The sequence below is a fragment of the Enoplosus armatus genome, chromosome 15 (assembly GCF_043641665.1).
Source record: "Enoplosus armatus isolate fEnoArm2 chromosome 15, fEnoArm2.hap1, whole genome shotgun sequence".
NCBI classification, from domain to species: domain Eukaryota; kingdom Metazoa; phylum Chordata; class Actinopteri; order Centrarchiformes; family Enoplosidae; genus Enoplosus; species Enoplosus armatus.
In genome coordinates, this window is record NC_092194.1 from 14724900 (window position 1) to 14748199 (window position 23300).

The 23300-nt window shown below is 40.5% G+C and overlaps 2 protein-coding genes across 2 annotated transcripts; both read right to left on the minus strand.

Moving 5' to 3' along the window:
• Positions 1–1192: 1192 nt before the first annotated feature.
• usp40 (ubiquitin specific peptidase 40) lies at positions 1193–13533 on the minus strand. The gene is made up of 31 exons (XM_070921029.1): positions 13338–13533; positions 13141–13208; positions 12934–13047; positions 11905–12069; positions 11558–11704; positions 11202–11345; positions 10980–11108; positions 10597–10713; positions 10359–10466; positions 10088–10264; positions 9777–9912; positions 9444–9525; positions 9082–9253; positions 8904–8988; positions 8744–8814; positions 7603–8021; positions 7325–7523; positions 7161–7221; positions 6514–6567; positions 6199–6287; positions 5955–6041; positions 5821–5857; positions 5574–5638; positions 5297–5371; positions 4966–5205; positions 4416–4534; positions 4219–4284; positions 3858–4068; positions 3407–3502; positions 3222–3319; positions 1193–3022 (listed from the first exon to the last, which is right to left on the minus strand). Exons 1-31 carry the CDS (start codon positions 13531–13533, stop codon positions 2914–2916), a joined length of 3936 nt encoding a protein of 1311 aa, XP_070777130.1. The 3' UTR covers positions 1193–2913.
• Positions 13534–15879: 2346 nt separating this feature from the next.
• On the minus strand, positions 15880–23111 carry LOC139297295 (thrombospondin-type laminin G domain and EAR repeat-containing protein-like). Its single transcript, XM_070919905.1, has 13 exons — positions 23027–23111; positions 21373–21596; positions 20516–20886; positions 20023–20113; positions 19759–19915; positions 19510–19641; positions 19350–19420; positions 18839–19000; positions 18537–18744; positions 18204–18436; positions 16543–16721; positions 16305–16406; positions 15880–16033 (listed from the first exon to the last, which is right to left on the minus strand). Exons 1-13 carry the CDS (start codon positions 23109–23111, stop codon positions 15880–15882), a joined length of 2169 nt encoding a protein of 722 aa, XP_070776006.1.
• Positions 23112–23300: the final 189 nt, after the last annotated feature.

A 23300-nucleotide genomic window follows, 5' to 3' on the forward strand; every position in this document is an offset into this window, starting at 1 on the left:
TTTGCAGATGTTACTGTTCCAGTTCAGTATCACACGGTCAGACAGCCTCTGGTCTCCCTGCAGTAAGTTCAACAGAGTCTCTGCCTACAGTAATACTCTATCAGAGGGCGGGGATTCGAGCTGCAGCGTGAAAGCTGATTGGATGTTCCAGACGCTTCGTGGGCGGTGATAGGTCGTCGCAAAATGTGCTGTTAACTTGAGTGATGTATGTCAATCGTGCTGTGAGGCACAGGACTGCTCCTCTCCGTGATAAACGCGAAGATATGGGTTGTTATTCACTACAGACACATATTACAAACCTTTCTTTCGTATGTCTCATTTACATATCTCATTATTACACAGGGATGAAGTAAATGTTCTCGCGGCTTTTACTAAATGCTAACATTCTCACAATGACTAATGCTAACATGGTCAGTAGGTGTTTGCCAAGTTTATCATCTTACTTTAGCGTGTTAACTTGCGAACCTTTGCTAATTAGTGCTGAACACAAATTAAGGAAATAAATACAGCTGAGGCTGAAGGCAAGATCATTACTTTTACAGGCATTTAGTCATAAAAACAAATTATTGGACAAATCCAAACTTTGACCTGATGAAGGTGCTTGAGACTCTATTCCCTTTATAAAAAAGAAATGTTTGGTTCTACACTATGTTTTTTCTCTATAAGAACTGACATTCATTTCAAAGGCCTTTAAAGACTTTCTTTCATCTTATCATAAAAATAAAAATTAGCAATACGACTCTTATTCTTCATTGAGAATCTTACTTGGCAATTCTTAGAAAATCATATAAAGATTTGGGACACAACTGCACCACATATGCTTGATTCTGCCTCTGAAGGATTAAAATATAAGCCCTTAAATCATGCATTAATGCGTGTAGTAAATTTCAGGGTAATTCATCCAACAGTTGTTGAGGCATTTCACTCAAAACCACAAATGTCAACCTCATGGTGGTGCTAGAGGAAAAAAAAAAGACATAAGGATTCATGATATGGGAACCATGAATGTCTGTACCGAATTTCATAACATTCATTTCTATAGTTGATAGACACACTGACCATCTGACACGGCCATTCATACAGGCCATGTCGCTAGTATGATTAAGAAGCTGTTAGAATCTGTATTGAATCCACTGTACTTCAGCTTCAGCCTAACTAACATGACATGACTGACAATTACTACTGCATACCTTTATTGTTGATAAAATACTTCCTGCAGATACAATCTGACACAGATACAAACATGTCCACTGTAATAATACAGTAGATCAGTCCTTATCAATAACACCAAAAGATATAATCAGTAACACTAGTAAATGATACAAAATTAAACTTCACTATTGCTGAGTATATTGTCAGTTTTCCTGCATCTGCTTGAAAAGAAAAAAAAGATTACATTTCTACTTGCAGATTCTTGGCACTGATCAAGGCCAAATTATTATATGAAACACAACCTGCAAGCAGCATAGAAAATCTTTGATAACAAAAATCACATCCCCCCCCAAAAAACATATCACAATTCATACAGTAAAAACATTATTTTGCCACTTTCTTTCAAATAAATTATCCACAAGAATAATTTTTACTTCCCTGAAGTTCACATATAGTGCATGCAAATGAAACATTAAATGTTCCACAATGAAAACTCATGTAGCAACTCAGGGATCTTAACTTTTACAAAATCAAGGAGAATAGAAACAGAAAGGATTTGAATGTGTTGTTTTACAATATATTTCTAGAGCAGCAAGTTCATCTGGCATCTTAGATTATATAACACAATGGCGTTTGGCTCCATACAGTTATGCCTTTGAATGTGAAAAAGATTGAGGTGAAAGTTGAGGGTGGAAAACGTCCAATAAAAGACAATTGACTGGAAGTGAACAAAAAAATGTGTCACCTCACACCTTAGGTGGAAAATGCGCAGAGCCAAATTATCAAACTATGGGTCACTGAAATACTTTAAGCGTAGTTGACTCCAATAGAGCAGGGGCTTTAACAGTTTGAGGATAAAATTATGAATTATAGCAAAAACTTGGGGGTAAGAGCAGACAGGGCAGCAGAGGTAGAACGAGAGAGGTAGAGAGTGAGGTAGGGCGGACAGAGCAGCACTGAAGCTTCTCCACATTAAGGCCTGTCTCTCCTCTCCCTTATCAACCTAAAACAAGCCCATGATCCAGATAAACGCTTTTGTTCTCGGTGCACAGTGACAGGTTTATCGTAAAAATGACCATTGCTTAAAACAAGTTACCTTATGAGCAACAACAAGACCTAATGATGGTTGATTTCCTACTATAGTGGATTTTTGTACTGCACAACTTATTAAACAAGTCAGAAGTTAAAAGCCACTGGCTGCTGGCTGCAAGTATACATTTTCACCCTGATTGCTACAGTTTATACAAAATAGTATATGAGATAGAAACTCCAGTTAGCACAAGTTTCAGCATATAACTGCCAGCCTGTAATAGCAAGAAAAGGTTTTCTCTGGGTTGAGACTTTAAGTTTAAGGTTACAAATTAGCTACTGATCCATGCAGCAAATAATCTGTTTTCTTGAAGGTCACACTGTCTTCAAATGTCCCTCAGAAAATGAAAAAACAAAGCAACTGAATTAAATCAAGGGCATGTGTGGTGGAGTGGTAGGCAGAAGAAGCAAAATAAGAAATCCAGTAATAGTGCATCGACATAATGCAAATTACAGTCAGTTACAAAACGGCAAATCAAAGTGCCAAAATGAAATTCCTTCTCTTGAGCAGATGAGAAGCAGAAAGATTTGTTGAGAAACAGTAAAAAAAAAGAAAAAAAAGAAATGGCACAAGACTAACGTCAAGTGGATTGTCCTGCAATGTGGCATCTGTGTGTGTGCACATGTGGGTTTATAGTTCTGCTTTGTCCATGCACCCATGGGAGCAGGGTGCTATCTGAATACCCCAACGTTGATTGACAGCGCCACCTCTGGTTTCCTGGATTTGGTCTGTCCAGTCTTCTTCTGTGGTCCAACACCATCAGAGTCTGCAGCCTGCACTCTGAAAAGAGAATAAAAGGGAAGGCAAGGGAATAAAAAAATGTACCAAAAGATCTTTGATAAAAAGTCACATGATCTATGATTGCCGAATAATAAATGGCATGAAAAGGTTTACACCTATAAAGTCATGATCACAATTATTACACCAAGTAACAAGCGTTTTCCCTGCAGCTGCATGCGTCAAAGTAAAGCAGTCCCACCCTTTCCTGCGTTGCTCTGCCTGCTCTCTGAGCCTCTGCTGGCCCTGTTCATCCTCCAGGGTGAGGAAGTCCCTGTTGTTGTTGTCAATCAAAAGATTCTGGGAAAAAGAACAGATTCTTCTTGTTATTTCTCAAAATCAAACGAAAATTGACCAATTTTTAAACAACCAGGGTTTTATCAATGCCTTAATGCCGATTATGTCGCCATCTTTGAGGTGAAATGGTGCTCCAAGTAGTGATTCTGCCTTTTTCTTCTTTTTCTTTTTGGAAACCTGCTGGCTCTGAAAGTAAAAAGGCACATATGACATATTATTCACCGATAATGTGACAATGAATTAGCAACACATACAAGAATACTGAGATTTTGGGATAATTTCTTTGCTTATGAAATAAAAATTCCAGACGTTCCTGATAAAATGATGCACTGAATGACCAGGGTTGACTCTCCTATTGTTAGTCAGCCTTTGCTACATTTCATGCAGTCAACATTTCTTTCTAATGTTCTTCCCAAACTCTCTGAAGCTTTACCATTTCCTCAACCAACTATTCTATTGAGCAAGAGAATGCAAATATACATTTGGATTGTACATAACACCTATAACTGGTTCCTTCTCACAAAATGACTTCTAATCGTACCCAGTTTGAAATTTCTTCCCAGGTGTGTTTGTCTGGCTGGTGTTTGGCCAGCAGCAGAGAGTCCGGGGAGAGGCCGTAGTGTGCAGCCAGACAAGTGCGTAGAGAGCGAGGAGAAGAGTCACGGGATGCATCCCAAACCAGCTCCTCTGGAGGGTAGTAACACCTCTCCCCTGGTACCCTCATTTTAACATTCAGCAACACCTCCTTAGGCCTTAGGAACAAAAAAACATAAAGAATTTAACTAAGAAATACAATAGGGGAAATGTACGTATTGGAAAAGAAGGGTCCTTTCTCGTGCCATTGAGGAATGCTACATAACATTATATATAAATCAGAAATATGGGGACATCCCAAACCTTACCCAAGATCTTCCTCTTTTAGGAGCTGTTGCACACAAAGGTCTGTACCACTGGTCAGCTTCAATTTCCTGATCAGGAGGAAACCAAGCAGAAATATAAACAAGTAATTTATCAATGCATTTATCAATAATAACTAGAATCTGGTGGCCATAAATTACACACGTACAGGAATAAACCCTGAGACAGGATTTGTTGGTACCTGAGTGTGAGTTGTTGTCCTCTGAGGATACGTGCTAGCCTCCGTCCCTCAAGCTGCCACACACGCATGAACGCAGTGGTTGGCACACACACATCCTGAAGGGCAGGCAGTGTCATCACCTGTAGACAGTAAAGTAGAGCAAGAGGAGCATCTTTGGTGAGAAAAAAAAGCATCAAAAACCACATACACTTACACTTTGCATGGCCTGATTTTAGGTAAATAACCAGGAAGGAAATAACCCAAAATCAGATTTAACCCTCACATGCCATTCAAAACTATGAAAGAAAACACTGATAAAACTAGACAGTTGTAATGTCTTTATGTACTCATGTTGCTGTAAATGGATTAGGGTCTCTCTCTCAATCTCAGTCTGACAGACACCGAGCCCTGCTGGGTTTGACAGCTGTTGAATAAAGTCTAATTGGTAGTTCTCTGGGTCCAAAGTAATGAGGACTGAAAACCACTAGAATCCAAGAAGATTTATTTGGGGTCTTTGAGATTACCTAACTAGTACAAATGACTATCAACACCATAAACCTTCATACGCTACCTGAGTCTTGAGATCCTCCAGGGTGGCCTCGTCTGATATCTCCACCTGTCCTACACTTCTCAGCTCTGCCGTGTTGCCAGCACACAGAGGAGGTGAGTGACTCGGCGTTTCACCTGTCACAACCTCCGGCATTTGCTCCTCATTGTGGCCATTGTCAGTGTGATTAAAATCAGTTTCCATGGAAACTGCTGAGTCATTTCTGGGATCCACACACAGCCACACAGATAGCTTGAGAAAACCCTGACAGAAAAACAGACAACAAAGGCTATAGAGAGAGGTAAAGTTATAGAATATAATGAATCTCGAGCTAAAAATCAAAACACGAAAGTACCTTCGGAGGAAGTTGTCCTTCTGTTACGACTAATGTGTCTCCATTGCTTATCTTCAGCTCTGACAGAGAAGCATCCTGATAATAAAAGATTGTCGTTAACATGTGGACATGGAAAAACAAGGGAAGAATGAATATAAAGTTCTGAATATACCAGTGTGCCACTTTAACCAAAAAACATTTTATTAAGTGTTTATTAAGTTTCATTTTTAAGTGGAAAAGTACACCTGAGAAACAGGAGCCAAAAAAAGATACCATTGTTAACACTGCAGTCACTTACCTCATCCATAAGAGGCTCTCCAACCTCTTCACACCAATCGAGCCTCCTCAAGTGCCAGCAGGAGCCTGCAAACACACATTTAAATGACATTAACAACCAGATATTGCACCAAGTGCTACAGTAAAAAAAATCAGTTTGATTTGAAAGCAGAGATAATCTTGATGACACTCAATGCACAAAGGTTGAGTCTGCAGCACATGCTAGTTACATACAGTTCAATAGCAAAATAACCAAAAAACTGTTTTACCATCAAGTCCGACAGCATCCAGCATTGCCTTCAGACACTGCAAATAACAATCAGAAAATATGGTTTAAAAAAGTACACAGACATGTAACGTAAGCATGTTTCACAAAATGAGTACATGAACATCTTTTCCTCACCTCTTTGACTGTACAAGTGTTCTCCACAATAATGTCCATCTCCACGCCAGCAGAGGGCGCTGTGCCCACAGAGAAGTGCAAGAAAAGCTGCAATGCAAAAATCTCACATCAACAACATCAATCAAGCATTTTAAACGCTCGTAATTCGTCTTAGAGGAAAGGTTTACTGGCACTTAAAGGTTCTGTAACATTCAGCTGTGCACCTGCAAGTACAAAGAATTTATTGAAGATTTCAGAGACACACCTGTGATGCCTTGGGGGCATTTCCCGGACAGAGAGTCAGTGTGGTCATGAGTCGCACCCCTGCATCCCGAACACTCAACTCCTCACACACTGTCAGGTAAACCAGGGTAAGGCAACACAAGTGCACTTAGTAAATGTGTTCTAAAACTTCAAAGAGACAGACGATGAGAAGAAAACTTACAAGCAGGGGGAGTACCTTTTAAGAACTTTATGAGGGGGCAGTGTAAAGGAATGGATTTCTTAATAATTTGTTAAAATGAGGGGGATTTCCAGCTCCAAGGTATGTGCACTATTAAAATCACAAATGACACGGTACCTGGAGGAAGGAGTTTCCCTGTGCAGTCCACCTGTCTCAGACAGTACTGTGCACCTGGTCAGCAAGAATAAAAACAACAGCTGATTTAAGAATGTATATTTATTTAAGATACAAACACACATTTTGTGATTGCCTGAACAGTAATCAAAATATTACCAGAGGAAAATTGGAAGGTCCAGAGCCAATTTACACGGTCAATTATAAGCATATTATAATTTATCATGATCTTTTATATTAACCCTGGTAAAATTCTGATCTATTGGTCCAGCATTGAGAATATCTATCATTAAACCATAAATTGACCATATGCAAAACCTGAAGCAGTGTGGCCTCAAGTTTGAAGTGTCCAAGTCTGTTTGCTTTATCTAAAAAGGACAAAAATCTCTAAATGGCACCTAATGCAAGTTCTTATTTTCTATTAACTCAATGATATTCACTTGTGAATTGCAAAGCATATTTTATACACATAAAACTGTTTGGTTCAATTAACTTTAATGTAGTTGATGTATGCACTGTGTTCTTGAGTTGTTAAAACAAATACCAACTGGGACTTTGCATATACTAATTGTGTTTGCAAGACATTTCCTGTCATTTCCCCCTCCTCATTATTAGCCAGAATCAGTTATGTTTAACACTGAGCAGCTTGCCTGTGAGTTGCTCCTGTAGCTGCAGCTCCTCTATGGCCCTCTGTTTCACCTCACACAGCAGCTGTAAGAGAGACACATTAAACATAACTACATATTATTTTTTTTAAATGGAGAACAAAGAGGGAGGAGACACAACCAGACAGAGAAGCACAAAAATGACTGACCATATTTCCTGTAGCTGGAACCTTGATCTTCCTCCTCTCATCTTCTTTCTCCCCTTCTCCTTCTCCTCCTTCTCCTCCTCCTCCACCTCCTCCAGCTCCTCCAGCTCCTCCTCCTCCATGTGGTCGAAACTCCACCTGGAGCCAGCGGCAGTCAGACGGTGTAGTCACGGTGACGACGTCTCCATTTAGAGTGAACACGCTGGACAGAGTTAAGAAGACAGTAGTAAAAACACACACCTAAAGACAACAACACGTACACACATCGCAGAGGATTTTACCTGCTGTCGAACGACTGTGGCTCCAGCACCAGCAGCGCGTCTCCGTCTTTCAGCGACAGCTCCTTCAACGTCCGCTGCATGTCATCGGGGGGGAACAACCTCCATCCACTTGCCCCTCCTCCCTCTCCTGCCCCCTGCTCCCCTCTCTTTCCTCCCTTTCCTCCCTTATGCTCCTGGCACAGCAGACTCTCCTTAGGCTCCCCCAGTGCCTCCCTCACCTCCCCAAGAGTCGCACCACCAGCAAACCCTCTCGCCTCCCTTTTAAGCCCTGGCCCCCCATCTTCAAAACCTCCTCTTCCCTCCTCACACTCCACCCCATCCTCCACCTCCTGATCCCCATCTTCCCCTAAAAAGGGACGGACTACAGTCAGCAGCACTGGCTCCCACTCGGCTCCAGTTAGGACAGTCGCACCACACACCTGAAGAGATAAAAACCAGTACACAAGTTTGCCATTTGGGATCTTATCAAGTTAGCAAGTTTGGTTACATTTTGTCATTCTCGTTCATCACAATATGTTTTTAACAGACTTTGGGCCTCATGCAACAACCACTCGTATGAACAGATTCATTCTTAGATGGCACGTATGAGTGACTTAATAAAAATTGCATTCACCAATTTTGTTGAAATTTGATCTGAATCTGAATCAATACTCTGTTCAGTATGTCATCATCATGCATTCTTTCCAATTCACAGAGGTTTGATATCTTTGATTTTATCAGCATACTTGGCACAGCAACTTATACTGGAGTTAGAAAACTTCTCCCCCTCTGACTGCAATCTCTGGGTCTTTAAACATCCTCCATTATAACACCTGACATCATCATCATCACCACCTACAGTATAGTATTCTCTTGTCCATCTTCATGACACGTCCCCTTGACTGCCTCCCAACCAAGTCAACCACTTTGCTTTAGCAAGATGTTTTATGACATCTAAAACTGAACCATTCATACTTCATTTCTGTCATTTATACGTGTCATTTTTGTGTAACAAACTTGCTCCACAAAAGCTATTTACGACAACTTTGCACAGTTAAGAAAGTTTGATGCAACAGATTTGCTGAAAAAAGCAAGAGAGATTTAAGATTAAAAAAAATGTTCTTGCAAGAAGCCTAATGTGTTGGACTATGCCTTTACTCACCTCTCTGCCGTTCCACACAAACAGGTCAGAGTTTGTATGAATGCCTGCACTGTACAGGGAGACACTGTCATCTGCAAAGAGTACCACAACCAGAATGTAGTTACAATATTTGTAGAACTTCTTCCATCCTCTTGAGGTATTTTGCATTCAAGTGTCTCACCTGTAACAGTATTGTAGAGGTGTAGGCCTGCAGGAAGACTCTTGGCCACAGTCAGAGCCATATCCCCTTCCCAGAGTTCCTGCATCTATATAAACAAATGCACATATACACAAAAAAACTGCTAATTTCTACCATTCTTTTCAGCACTTTAAAACAGCTAGTCTTTTTGGAAAGTTACCTGATAAATAGCTAATCGAAGATCTCCCACAGTCTTTCTACGGTCGAAACTCAGAGTGGTTCTTCCGTTCTGCTCTTTGTTGATTGGTTGCAGGGCTCCATTATCTAGTCTATAACTGGGTGCCAGGTGGAGACGAAGCTCCACGGTGTTATTAGTGGCCTCAAACTCCTCTCTGTAACACAAACAATGTTGATTTTTTCATATAACTGTCTTCATATTTTCTGGGTGTTGACGTGTTGATCCTCGCTGATTTTGGAATTTTAGATACCATTGAAATGTCACACTCATACCTATTATAGAACATATTCAACAGATAAAATGTGTTTATAGTGTAACATGTGAAGCTGTGTTTATTTCTGTACCGCATTTTCTGCAGTTTGATGTTCTCCTCCCGAGCCATCTGGATGAGGTGAAGAGGAACTTTATATTGAGGACTGTTGAGAGCTGCAAATGTAGCAACACAAAACACATTTTAATAGATACATATTCATCATGTAATTATTTCACCGTCTGTGTGCTTGATGACAAAACTATTAATACATTATCAAAATTAAACCAGTGATTAACTGATTCATAGTTTCATTGACTGAAATTACCCCACTTAACTTTTACTTCTATTATTCACCTCTTCTCCATTTCTTTCTCTGATCAAACACATCTTTTTAAATACAAATGCAAAATATGGTGTCCATTACCTTCACTGGGCCTGTGCAGCTGTGTTTTTCTGTAGAACAGCATGTACGCACTCTCTTTGCCCTGGAACTGCTTCTCTATGTCAGACTCCCTGATGGAGGTCACAGTGGAGTCGTTGAGGTCAAACCAGTGGCTACCCTGCTGACAGACAGGAAGAAACACCGTGAGAAACAGGCATCAAAGTGATTACAAGACGTCCACCAGGAACACAGATGAAAAACAGATTTAAGTAGGTGTATTTTGTCCTTCAAAAGTCTTCACAAATATCATTCTAGGCCTTGAATTCTTGCTAAAATGTGAATTGCTCTAATACCTCTTCAGGCTCTGGCTGTTCAGCAGCTCCGGGGTCTGAAGGTGTTGAAGGATCAGAGTTAGTGGGCTGCTCTGCTGGGCTGGGGGGCTCAGCCACAGGGCTTGGCGGGTTTTCCTTCAGTGCCACTCGAGTTCCATTGGACACCAACATGAAAACATCATTGTGGGCCTGCAGGAACTACACCAGAAGAGATCAAAGAAAAGAAATAAACTGGTATAAGCTCAAAAGGATGCCAGCTATAAAAAAAAACCCATCATGAACCCATAAATACCTTTCCTATGGGACCACAGTGTTTTCTGAACTTTTTGCTCCAGGATGAACCAATCTTATCCATGAGTTTCTGTCCCAGCTGGTCCAATAGGACACTCTTTGATGGCTCCTAGTGGACAAGAAATGAACAGCAACTAATGAATTAACAATAGCTGTAGCACTGACTCAACAAAGACAAAAAATGTATGAACTAGACAAAATTCAGACTAAGGAAGCTCTTAGATTTGTTGTTGCTATACCTGGGCAATAATAGCAGTGAGGACAGACAAAGGGTCATCTTCTTTTAGTTTTGGCTCACACACTTCCTTGAACTCCTCCTTGACTTGCTTCTGAGTCTTGGGTTTGCGTTCCTCCTCCTGACAACGAAACACAGAGGTGATGCCTTTCCTAATCCAAAGGCTTACAGATTTTGATTTTGAACGGGTTCACACTGCTGATAATAATAATGCACATCAGAAAAATTCCAATCTGAGTATTAGTAATTAGCGTCCTCTAAAAGTAATTTTATGTGGAACAAGCAATTAGTCATTAGTCACTACTGACATCTCATATCCTAAAAGGTTAGTACTACTGATGACTGCCTTTTTTGGTCTCATCCTGTTTGCTCTTCTCTTTTTCTCACCGGTGGCTCCCATTGGCCGAGCTGGTCAATGTCCCTGATATAAACATGGTAATGGCCACCATAGCAGCCACCCTTGTGGATAATCACAGAGAACAGCTCGTAGGAGTAATCAGAGTCCTCAGCATCAGTCTGTAAGGGAGAAACACACACAATAGTTAACTTATCAAGACATCTTGGTATAACAAAGCCTTCCTGGAGGAAGTTAATGCGCAAGTCAGGTACCTGTTCACAAAATGGCCGCAGGTTGATGGTGAGGGGGAAACCGTAGCGTCCCGTCTCCTTGTATCGCTCACATTTGGCAAAGTCAAAGCTGAATCTCAGCAAGGACATGGTCATGAATGGAGGGAGCTTGCTCAGCTTAGCAGACTGAAGAATAGCAAAATAAGAATAAAACAAAACAAAATGGTTATACAAAGTAGAAGTTCTTTACATGTCTAGTTTTAAATCGTCTTTTCTAGTCAATTGTTTAATGTACGGCTTGTTCAAAACGGGAAACAGGGAAAACGAGAATATTAACATCTCTTCAAGTTCACTGTATTAAAACTTTGTTATTGTGTTGAGTGAAAGCTGGCACTGACCTTGGCAGCAGTGACCAGCCTGTCACACTGTGCACAGCGGTACAGGTTATTGCCTTCAAACAACTCCTCCTCCACAAACATGTTCCACAAGGCCTCCTCCAGGCTAGACATGCCACAAACACACGCCGTCAGATCCAGGAAGTCCTCCTAAAGAAGGCACAAAAAAAAAAGACATGGGTTAATTCGTAATCTTTGTCTTGGCATTTAGTAGTGAAATTCATTCCACTAAGATCACTCCTTTAGTGTCAGTCTTTTCTAAATCTTACTGAGCAAACAGTATTGACTGGACAGAATATAATTTCATAAAAAGGAGCCAAGTCAGAGAAACCCTGCACACATGGACACACCTGTCTCTGGCTGACGTTGCCACACTCCTTGCAGACAATGCTGTTGACAATGGTCCCATGGTACAGCCGGTGGATAAATGTACTACCAGTGGTGTCCACAAGAGAGTGCTCCAACGCACTGAACAGAATCCTGTTCAGCTCCTGTACATCGTGCTGATTTGTTCCCTAACAAAGGTCGACAGAAAAACTATTATATAGTACATACTATATTATACATTTCATAGTATATTGTTTTTGTAGTTAGTATAGAAGAAATCAACGTACTTCACTGTTCACAAACCGGAAACTATACAAAACGTGCACTGATGAACGTCAATCAAATTTCATTGAAAAAGCACAAAAAAAGCATGATTTAATACAACACCATCTGATTGTTTTATTTTTTTCCCCAGCTGTTAGCAGCTTCCCAATTTCTTTTGAGCAATGCATTGTGGGACAATAGTGTCCATCAACATATCACTCAAAATACAAGTGGATTTATAATGCATATTGGCTTTATTGAGTATACTTAATTATCTCACTTTATCATCATTAACACGTTTTTAAAACATCTGTAAAACTGGTAGGTAGTACGGGATTGGGACACAGCATGTCACTAATTATTGTAAACACATAATTTAGACACTGCAACCTTTCAACATTTTGTCTATTATGTGCATAGCAGTAGCACTCTCACCTTAAGTTACACGTTACCATTTTGATGGTTTTAGAGCTCTGGTTCAAGTTTAATCACATCACTGTACAGTATTGACCTGAAAAAGGTTGTTATACGTATCCTGAGGCAAATTCTGTGAATGTTTCTTTCTGTTCCCCCTTCATGTACTTATTTTGCATGACTGCAGCTGGGACGCCTCCAGACAAAATGAAATTCCAGTCGGGTTGCCACTATTTAGTAAGTCTGAAATCCAGTTTGGTGAATTTCAGCATGCATTTCCTGATATGACTGGAAGGTATATCGATCACTGAAATGAGAAGTGTAACTTGAGCCTCTCTTTCTCCTTCTCACTGACAAAGATAATGGACACAGACCTCGCTGCTGTTCCAGCCAAAACTGTCAGTGAGGTCGGCAGTGGAGGCGCTCTGCTGGTCCACCAGCAGAAGACTGGCAAACAGTCTCTGCAGCTCCAGTGGGATCACTCTGACCTGAGGAGAAGAAGAAAACACCTCATTACATGTCACAAAGACACACAGGCATTACATCTATGGGTACACCTACAGGAACTTTGCCACACTTACTTTGGCCCCTGGTTTCTCTTTGTCTTCCAGGCATCCTAATTCTTCTGGCCCCAAACTGAACAGCTCCTCTGCAAACACACACACACACCAAACAATGAATAAATAAATAAGATAAATAGATAACAGTCCTCTGGTTATCTACTGCACAGGTGGACCTCAATTCCACCCCTCTCTAAGGAAGTGTAACCTGGCCTTACCTCTGAACTCCGGGGTGAACAGCAGGGTCTGGAGCAGAGAGTTGAGGTAGCAGGTCCCCCCCTGGTTCTTGATGCCGCACAGATTGCTTTTTCCTCGGGGCGGAGGTGGCTCGTCTCCCCCCTTTGCAACTCTCCCCCTGGAGGAAGTCGAAGCGAAACCTTCCTCCTCCTCTTCCTCGAAAAGATTCCCAAACATGCTGTGTGAGTTATTTACCCCGTTTTCTCTCAGTTATGCTGGGTCTCTGTCTCGTAGTAAACCGTGTGTTAGCACTCCGATATGCCCTCTTTGCTATCTCATCTTGGTCTTGCCGAGTTCTCTGTTGACAATGGCTGGGCTGACTCTGAAATAAGAAGACTTCACGGGGCTAAACATAGCGACTATTACCGGATGTATAGGCGTTGAACTAGCAGTTAACGTTGTTTGGCTAGGTTAGCACGCTAACAAAGGCAAATCAGACGCAGTCCGACACTGATGAGCAGCTTGACAGCTCAGCGAAAATGAAAAAGAAATCAGGCTGGTGGTAACGTTAACGGTTAGTGTCACTATGACTGGGAAAATGGCGTCTTCTCTAGCGACTAAATTAGTTGAATTGTTACGCAATATAGCTTCTGACACTGGCTCTTTCTTCCTCTGTCTGCCTTAAAACAGATAACAGACAAAACGTAAATAAAAATACCGTCGGTGAACAGTAGGCAGCCATGTTTCTTCCTGGCAGAAAATGGAATGGTGCATTGTGGTACTTGTAGTATCACACTTTGTTAACGCGAATTCTCAAAATTACTTGGCCAATGCATATAAACATCTTAAGTTAAGGTTTATTGTAATTTCAGTAATTTACTGTCATTTAATGACAGTCGTAAAAAAACATGTTTCTTTTTACAGCAACAATAATTGTAGCTATGTAAAAACTACATTTCCGACAAGTCTAGTCTTGAAGTTATGGGGCTTGTAGTCTTCTAGAGCAAACATGTTCTATGGTTGTTAGTGTTCATAGAGGTTAGCAGTTATGAGCCCAGGGCCATGTGTGCAGGTCTGCATACCAATCAAAGATCTCACCAGCTTGAAGTTACTGGGAATAAAAACGTGTGTACTTTTGATCCTGCAGGGTATTGATGTGTATTATTTGATACTAATCATAAAAGTAGTCTTTTCATAAAATGATATGCAGTACAAAGTTGCCACGTATGCAATGTTCCAGGTAAACAACTAGCAGATGTTGGGGCCCCATACAGATAAGATTTATTTTTGTTTGGACGTTGTCTTCCTTGGGATGTGAGAGTTATGCGATAGAGGTCAAGGTAAGGTATGTGAAAGGTCATTCTGAGAGGTCTCTTTTCCTGGCCCCTAGATGGGAAACAGAAGTTTACAGACTCATGTGTTATAGTAGGACCCCATGTATGCCTAAATGTATAAAAGACGAGCTTGAACAGTGTTCGAGGCAGCAGTACTGATTTGGCTACGGGTGCTGTACAGATCAAGATGCGCATGCCTGTTGATCCTGATCTTTGATGCAAATAAACAATATTATGTGAAAAGTCAGTATCAGTGGAGTTTCCTTCCATCATCGGATCATCGCCTACATCTGGGGAATTAAGAAGAAATTAACAACAGTATCTTTGCCACCCTTGTTGTTATCCTAAAAGCTCTAAGTGAACATAGCTTGAGGTAAGCCGACACACAAACAACTCTTGTCTTGTATATAAACATATTAAGTCTGGTTTATTGCAATTTTAATAATTTACTGTCACTTTTTATGTATGATTCATGCAAGCAAAAAAAAAGTTACAATCAGTCTACGAGAGAACACACATTCCAGTTAATAAACAAAATGTTAAATATCATTAATATTAAATAATTTCAAAGATTCTGTCAGATAATGCACACAAATTGATATATGCATTATACATATTCTCATAGAAATATTGTGCATGTGATATTTGTATTAAAATGAGGTACATCAGTTGTTAACTTGCACCAATGGTTGAGGAATTTCTGATCAGAAACCACAAGAAAATCTCTTATTTTCTAATTGTTTTACTTTTTTCTCATTTTATCAATGAATTTAACTGTTCGATTATATTTTTGGTAAATTGTATCTCCCTACATGGTAGCCTAAAAGCAGTTTCAAAACCTTAGGATAACCTAGGATATAATTCTTGTAAAGAAATACTAAATTATTTTATCACTTGTCAGTTTAATTGAATATTTCTTGCCTAAGACTGTCAAATTTAAGGATATTTACTCTGAGAAATATCAGAATGATTCTTCAAATCCCACCATGTGCAACTTCTGTGTAATTGCAGAATGTAAAATCCACCTCAGGTTGTTAAAACCCAACAATTCCCAGAAACACACTAAGGACATGACCTTAATGGTTGCTATGGCCCTGACTGTATGCAAATTACGAACAGGCACAGTATTGAAAAGGCATATTTACATTATTGCAAACATTTTCTCGCACAGACACTTACAAAGAAGGACAGCATGTACACACACATACATACAGTACACAAAGCCACATGCACGCTCTTCTTGTTTTGCCTAGTAGGTTTTAAGCTTGAACACTTTGGAGAGAGGCGCTTTGGCACTAGAGTAGATCAGATATGATTCTCCCTTGGAGCTGAAAAACTCCCAGTCACTGCACCCAATTGTTGGGAGCCAATGAACAGGAACAAAGCCTTCATATCCCTGCCACCTAAAAACAAACAGAGAAGAAGAATCAAATCAAAGGTGTATTTGCATCTGCTTAATGCTCCAGACCTAAAATTAGCTGCCAGCCAGTTCCTTGTTCCTAGTGAATCCTCACATGTCAAAAGTGCCGGTATGCTTTCAGTAGTCTGGTTCACAGGAGGAAAATAGATCTACATTACAACAGTGTAGGTGTGTGTCTCAGCACTAAGTTAGAGGGCCATCAGAATGGATGAATTATTTCACACTGGGAGGGGTGTTGTTGACAAGTTGAGTACCTGTAGAGAACGCTGTTGAGAGAGTAGGATTCTCCGTTAAAGGAGTTAGCGACAACCAGAAAATATTCCTCCCCGAGGCTGAAGAACTCCCAGTCCACTGCACTGGAGAGACAGAACAGGTATGCAGTGATGACGAGAGGTTGAAATGGCAGCAAACAGGTTATTACACAGGAAGTGTTCTCGTAGTCTGTCTGCGTGTACATGCACCTGGCGTACTATAGTGTTTACACATCTGTACCTATAGGTGACAATATCCTGGAAGCGGACAAACAGCTGTCCATTCATGTCCAGTTCGTAGATAGTGGAGTTGATGGCATATCGACTTGGTCCGTTACCGTGGAATCTGTGTCCATTGGCAACAACTAAGAAGACTCTACTGCCAATCTGAAACATTTCCCAGTCTGTGGCGCAGAACGTCTGGATTGACAGTGAGAGAGAAACCAATGCGTAAATTGTATTTAACTTGCTTACAGTGGGGGAAAGTGACAAAGTACAATGTTGAGGTACTTTTACTTTACTTGAGTATATTCAAGGAAATATTGTATTTTTTACTCCACTAGATTCATTTGACAATTGCAGTTACTAGTTACTTTTCAGATTAATATTAATAAAAAAACCAACATGTGATAAACTCCATATATTACCCTCTAAACTTCTCAGATGGTTTCATTTAAATAACTGTTTGAGGCACAAAGAGGTGCAATTATCCAATATTTCACAAAAAAGATGTAAGCTTAACTCTTGACCAAGGGGTTAAGGTGGTGACCATGAACCGCAAAGCCCCCGGTTCGCATCCAAAGATCCAAGAAAAGTCCAAAAAATTAAGACATATTTGTGTAGCAGGACTCATTAATCATCTCATGACCCCTTAGATTTATCTTGTGACCTTTTGGAGGGGGCTCGACCCCTATATTGGGAACAACTGCCCAATTTATCTACTGTATAACTGTAAAACTAGCTCCACGTCGACCTGCTTCAACAGTAAAATGCTACTTACAGATAATCATGTTATATATAATAATATATCACTCAATGAGGCCATTTGTCTGTGGAATGAGTACTTTTACTTTTGATACTTTAAGTATATTTAGCTGATATTACTTCTCTATTTTTAATTCAGTTGGATGAATGTAAGTCTTTTACTTAAAATGGAGTATATTTATTTTGTTGTATTGGTACTTTTACTTAAGTAAAAGATCTGAGTACTTCTTCAACTATTGTTTGCTTAAACATAGAGATGGAGAAGCTGAAACAGCTAAGAGAGTAATACATATAAAAAATGCCAAAATGATCTACTTTCACTAATTTCTGGAGGATTTTACATGATCAATTTCCACCTGCCCCAAGGTGTTCTTAAGGATCCTCACATCTAACTGTGGAGTTCCCCTAAATCATCTCCGTATTTTTCCCATGTGACTATCAATGTGTCAACACGCTCTCCTCAAATGTGGCTAGATTCAAATATATGATTCACTATCAGTTACATGTCAAAGCACTGTTATCGCTCAAGCAAATCATGGCAAACCGTACGCTCTATTTTTGGCCCTGTCTTAAATGTTCCTTGCTTCCCATCTCTCTTTCATTCCCCTTTTATCTCTCCCCGTTTGTACTCCCTTCCTTCTGTGTGTACAGACAAGATGGTTTTTCATACTCATCTCAAAGATACAGATCTCATCAGAGGAAATCAAAGCCCAGCTGGTGAGAAGATGAATGGTATGGAAATCAGCAAAATGCTACATTAAATGCTGTTAAGACAAATTTCCACCCACACTCAAACATCTTCAAAAGTTACCCTGTATTGTGGTGGGGTACACAAAACAAACCGATGGGTATTTTTTTCAGGCAATTTATTCAAGGCCAATGACGCATTTCTTTTGCCCTTTTATGTTCACCACATACCTTAATTGTCTGGAACACCTGGAAGCTTCCATTGACCCAAACGTAGATGACTGAGTCTACAGAAGTGGTCACTCCATCAAAAGCATTTGCAACCACCAGGAAATGGTACGGTCCAACTGTGAAGAACTCCCAGTCGTAGGCCCCTGAGGTCGGCAGCATCTGGTGAACCTCAAAAGACTTTGTTAACCTGTTCCATTTGTATATCACACTGTCTATAGTGTGATTATTATTACCTGTGAAACAAACCAGAAAGAGAGAGAATGTAACACAGTTTAATGTTTTGGTAATGTCGGAAGTTAACAGGTAGTCATTTGATGGATATTTCGTTTTTACCTTGTCTGTGATTGGCCACAGCGAGGTAGGTTTGTCGATCGATGTTAAAGGCCTCCCAGTCCCGTGCACAGTGGGTCTGCAGAGTCTGGAACCGCACAAACTGTTTTCTTCTTTTGCTCCATTTGTAAATCACAGAGAAGTCCATCCCTGATTCTTTTTGAAAACGTGTGTCTGGCCCTCCGCCAGAGTTAGATACCACCAGAAATATCTAGATCAAAGTAACAAAACACAGGGAATATCAGCTGCATGCAGATGCATGTGTTTGATTTGTATTCCAACCCATCTCTTCCTTTTGGTCAAACCTTCTTGCCCATGCTGAAGTGTCTCCAAGCCAGAGCTTCATATGTGCTGACATTCTGGTAGAGCTGGAAACCTGTGTGGCTCCACAGATACAAAGCAGAGCCAGAGCCTGTTGACCGATGAGCCATGGCAGCCATCAGACCCAGGCCAGGTACCTGGAACACCTGAAGATAGAATGAAAAAACTTATATTGCCATATTGTATAGAAGAGGGAAATCACAGGATGGTGAAAAATAACGCTGCACAAGATTTTATGCAGAAATCTAATCAGCCAAAAGTGGGAATGCAACAGAGAAAAGCATCAACCACAACCAACTAGGACTGAAGAAAGATTAAAAGACACCTCTGTTGGGATCCCCGGGTCTTGAAAAACCACAAGATTCCCCTAAAGAAAAATATTTTTCTTCTCTTGTGCCTTTGGTTTCCTTAACTTTAAGTACAGTGAGGATCCTAGCAATAGTACAGACACAACAAATATACATAAATATTTGTTTTTACAAAGTGGAAGGATACCTCTACATCATGCGTCTCTGAGCTGGTGGTGAGGACCTGGTGTTCCAACACATAGTCCAGTCGTTTATGATCTGAGTAGATGAGAGATGAGATGTTTGTAAAAATGTAAGCTGAGTAACAACCTGCTCATAAGTGGATGGTTGATGTTTTGGATTCTCACCCTCTAGCACAGCGATCCACACTCTACCGTCACAGAGGTAGAGGCCTTTCCTAAGCGGATTGAACCACAGCTGGCCTTGTAGCAGCTCTGAGCACGACCGCTGCAACCCCACCGACACTCGCTCCTCTGTATCTGACAGTTTGTGATCAAAACACGAAGACAAGCAGACAATCAAAGAGGCAAGGAAGCAGAGAAACATACACAGGAAAGCATATATGTCATGTCTTGTAAAACGCGTCTGCAAGTTACCATAGGCAGTCAGATGGCCGTCACCCCCCCTCCCCACGACAGGCAGATCTGAGAGAAGTGGTGGTACTGACAGAACTGCTAGTTGGGGGTCGGAAGAGGGGCAGATGTAATGGGTGGCATCCGAGCCTGGCACCAAAACCAGCTGTCGCAACAGACCCTGTACATGGGGCAGCAGATAAGAAGAAGATTTGGTTGTTTTTGAGAAAACAGCAGTTAGCAGCTTATTTCTTATTAAAGTTAGTGATGAGGAAATATAAGTCTTACTGAATACAAGCCTTTCCATCTCCCCCGACTGCCAATGTGGAATCTTGATCCCTGAATGTTGAGGTCTGAGGGGAAAGGCCTGGAGGGAACACTGTTTGCCATAAAAAGAAATAATTATTTCTAATAGCTGAGTTAAATTGTTTTGCTTCTATAAATGAACTAAAAGTCTCTGTAATTAAAGTAGTCTCCTCCATTCCTCTGTTTTTAGGACTGAGACAGGAATTATATAGGAACTGTACAGAGGCTGATATTCCTCCCTTCAGTGCGCCAGAGGGAGTTTCCACTGAAAACCATATATCACATACTGTCAGGTCACTATGATATGGCTGCAGGGCGTGAGCAGATTTGGAGCAGTGCCATTGTATTGTGGTGAAGGATCTACTATCCCTCAAGGGAATTCAGATGTAACAGGAAGAGAGGATGATGGCAGACAGACAGTGTACCCCACCCAGCGAACATAATCACTCAAGAGGAACAAAAAAAATCAGCTTACATTTCCAGTGGTGGTCTGCAGTCCACTGTGAGCCTGACATGACGACTATCAATGGCTAAAACCAGAGTGTGCCACTGGTCATCAGCCAGTCTGCCTCGAAAGCCCCAGTGCTGTACGACCCCTCCGTGACCTCTAAAGAGGAAGTGCAGACGTTTCCTTGAGAACCTCAGCCCCAGAATGATCCGTCCACGGTCTTCTTCACTCTTGATTCGCCTCTCCTTCTTCCTCTCGACATGTCGCTCTTCTCCGCTGACACCCCTCTCTTTATTCCTGTCCGAAATGTTACCTTTATCGTTCTCCTCCTCCTTCTCCACCACCCCTCTTTTCTCTACTTTTTTTGGCTCCATCAAGGAAAAGATGTATTCATTTTTCTGAAAGGCAAACAGGAAAAACACACTGTGTTTGGCAGCGGTGGAAAGTAACAAAGTACATTTTCTAAAGTACTGTACGTAGAGCTGCAACGATTAGTCGGAAATAATCTGCAGATGAATCAATAATGAAAATAATTATTACTTGCAACCCTACTTGTACTTTCCTTGCATATTATATTTAAGTCTTCTCAACTACATTTCAGAGGGAAACATTGTAATTTTTACTTCACTACATTTATTTGACAGTTATAGTTACTTGTTACATTTCAGATTAAGAGTTTAAAAACCTGTAATGATCTTATAAACTACAGAGCATTGTTATATCGTATATACAACTACTCCAAAATATGTAAAATAGTTTAAATTGCCTCCACCACCGTCCCACTGTACTGTGGTATTACTGCTTTCACTTAAGTAAATAATCTGATTACTTCCTCCACCACTGGCATTCAGTACCGTCTGTTTCTGACAGATGTGGACGCTCACCTTTGATGCAATGGGAGTGACTTTAAGTGTCACAACAATGGAGAATTCTTTGGGGAAGAGGTCGCAGTTCACCAGCAGCTGAGAGGAGGGAAAGCTCATGGAGGTATGAGGGCTTGAGAAATGGACCCCCCTTACCCCTCCAGTCTGCCTCATGTGCACCCCTGGTACAAGTTTGGAGGTGTCTCTCTCAAGGACAAAAGACAGAAGATCCAAAGGGAGCAAGTCTGCACACAATAAGCAAATAAAGAGGTCAGGAAGATTGTTTTACTGCTTTACCCTTTTTATGCAGAATTTGCCATACTATAAATTAGTTTTTCCTAACCTTGGGGTCTGGACCCCCTAAAGAGGTCTGAGGGGCCCTTAGACAATTAATGGGATAGCAAAGAACCAAAAACATTATCTGCTACCCAAATTATGTCTATTTTTTCAGATTTTTCCACAGGTTTCTAAATATTCAAACTGAACAACTGGAAAAGGGAAAATCACTCATAGGCAGTGATAGAGTGTAAGTAAGTGCATTTACCCAAATAGTAGTACTTGCACTTTATTTGAGTATTTTCTTTTCATTCTACTTTATACATTTACTCCACTACAGTTATTTGATAGCTTTAGTAACTTGTTACTTTACAAATTAAGATTTTTTTAATGAAGCTTTCTTATAAATTAAAATACTCAACAGTAAATACAAGTAGTGACTGACTTTTCCTTGTAATTATTGTCATAATTTTAAATCATTTTAATAATTTTGAGGTTTGGACTGTTGGTTGGACAAAACAAGCCTTGTGAAGGTGTCACTCTGGCCAATTGTGACCAAGCAGTCCATAAACTGAGAAAATAGCCTGCAGATTAATCGATAATAAAATTATAATGATATAACACATAGTAGTATAAAAGTCACAAGTACTTTTACTTTTAATGCTTTAGGTACATTGTCCTGATTATACTTACATACGTTTACTTAAGTAACATTTTCAATGCAGGACTTTTACCTGTAATGGATTACTTTTACAGTGTGGTATTATTAATTTTACTTCAGTAAAGGATCTGAACACCACTGCTCACAATAATAATAAGTTAATAAGTAGTAAGTAGACATAGCTTTGTTCTAAGGTTGGGAACAACTGCTATAAACTAATAAATCAATTAATGTCATAGCATGCTTGAGTCCCTGACCCTCCTGCTGTGTGAGAAATAGCCCTGGGTGGCGTCGGAGCTATAGGAGGTTTTAGGAGGGGTTGTTACTAAGAAAGGCGCTCTTTGAGAAGCGAGAATAATGGAAGAGAATTGCTCTGGAATTGATGAGACATCATATAAACATGCACCCTGTTCGTCCTGATATACTGAAGTGCGTCAAATTGTTGTGGAATCCTAACCACATCCAATGTCTGTACTTGTTTGTGGATGTTAATTTAAGTTAATATTGCACGCAATACTGCACACACAAACACTCCCACTGCACTGTAAGCAGACGCAGACAGTTGGAATTATCCAAAAGAATTTTAGCTGGAGGGGTTTCCCAGGTTTTCAGATGAAACTGTAAACCATTCACTGAATAATCATTAACTGAACATCAGATGTGTTGAATTGAGCTGAGGTAACATAGAGAGTAAAGCTGAGGCTGGGAGAGGTAAAATAGAATAAAATGGTACCATACCTGTACAGTGTCTCCATGTGTCTGCGGTGGTGGCAATGACCCTTAACCCCAAGAAAAGGAACTGCACAAATATCAGCGATGTCATAACAAAAAGCCTGTTTGGTTCAGTTACCAGCTGGTACAAAAGTCTCCATATTGCAGGTATTTCTCTATGTATTGCTCCCTTTGTCTCTATCTTAAGTGACTATACGCACCGGGCGATTGTGCACTCTTCTTATTGACACAAGTGAGCATTTTCAGATCTTCCAACTCCAAAGAAAAATGTCAAGTCAAC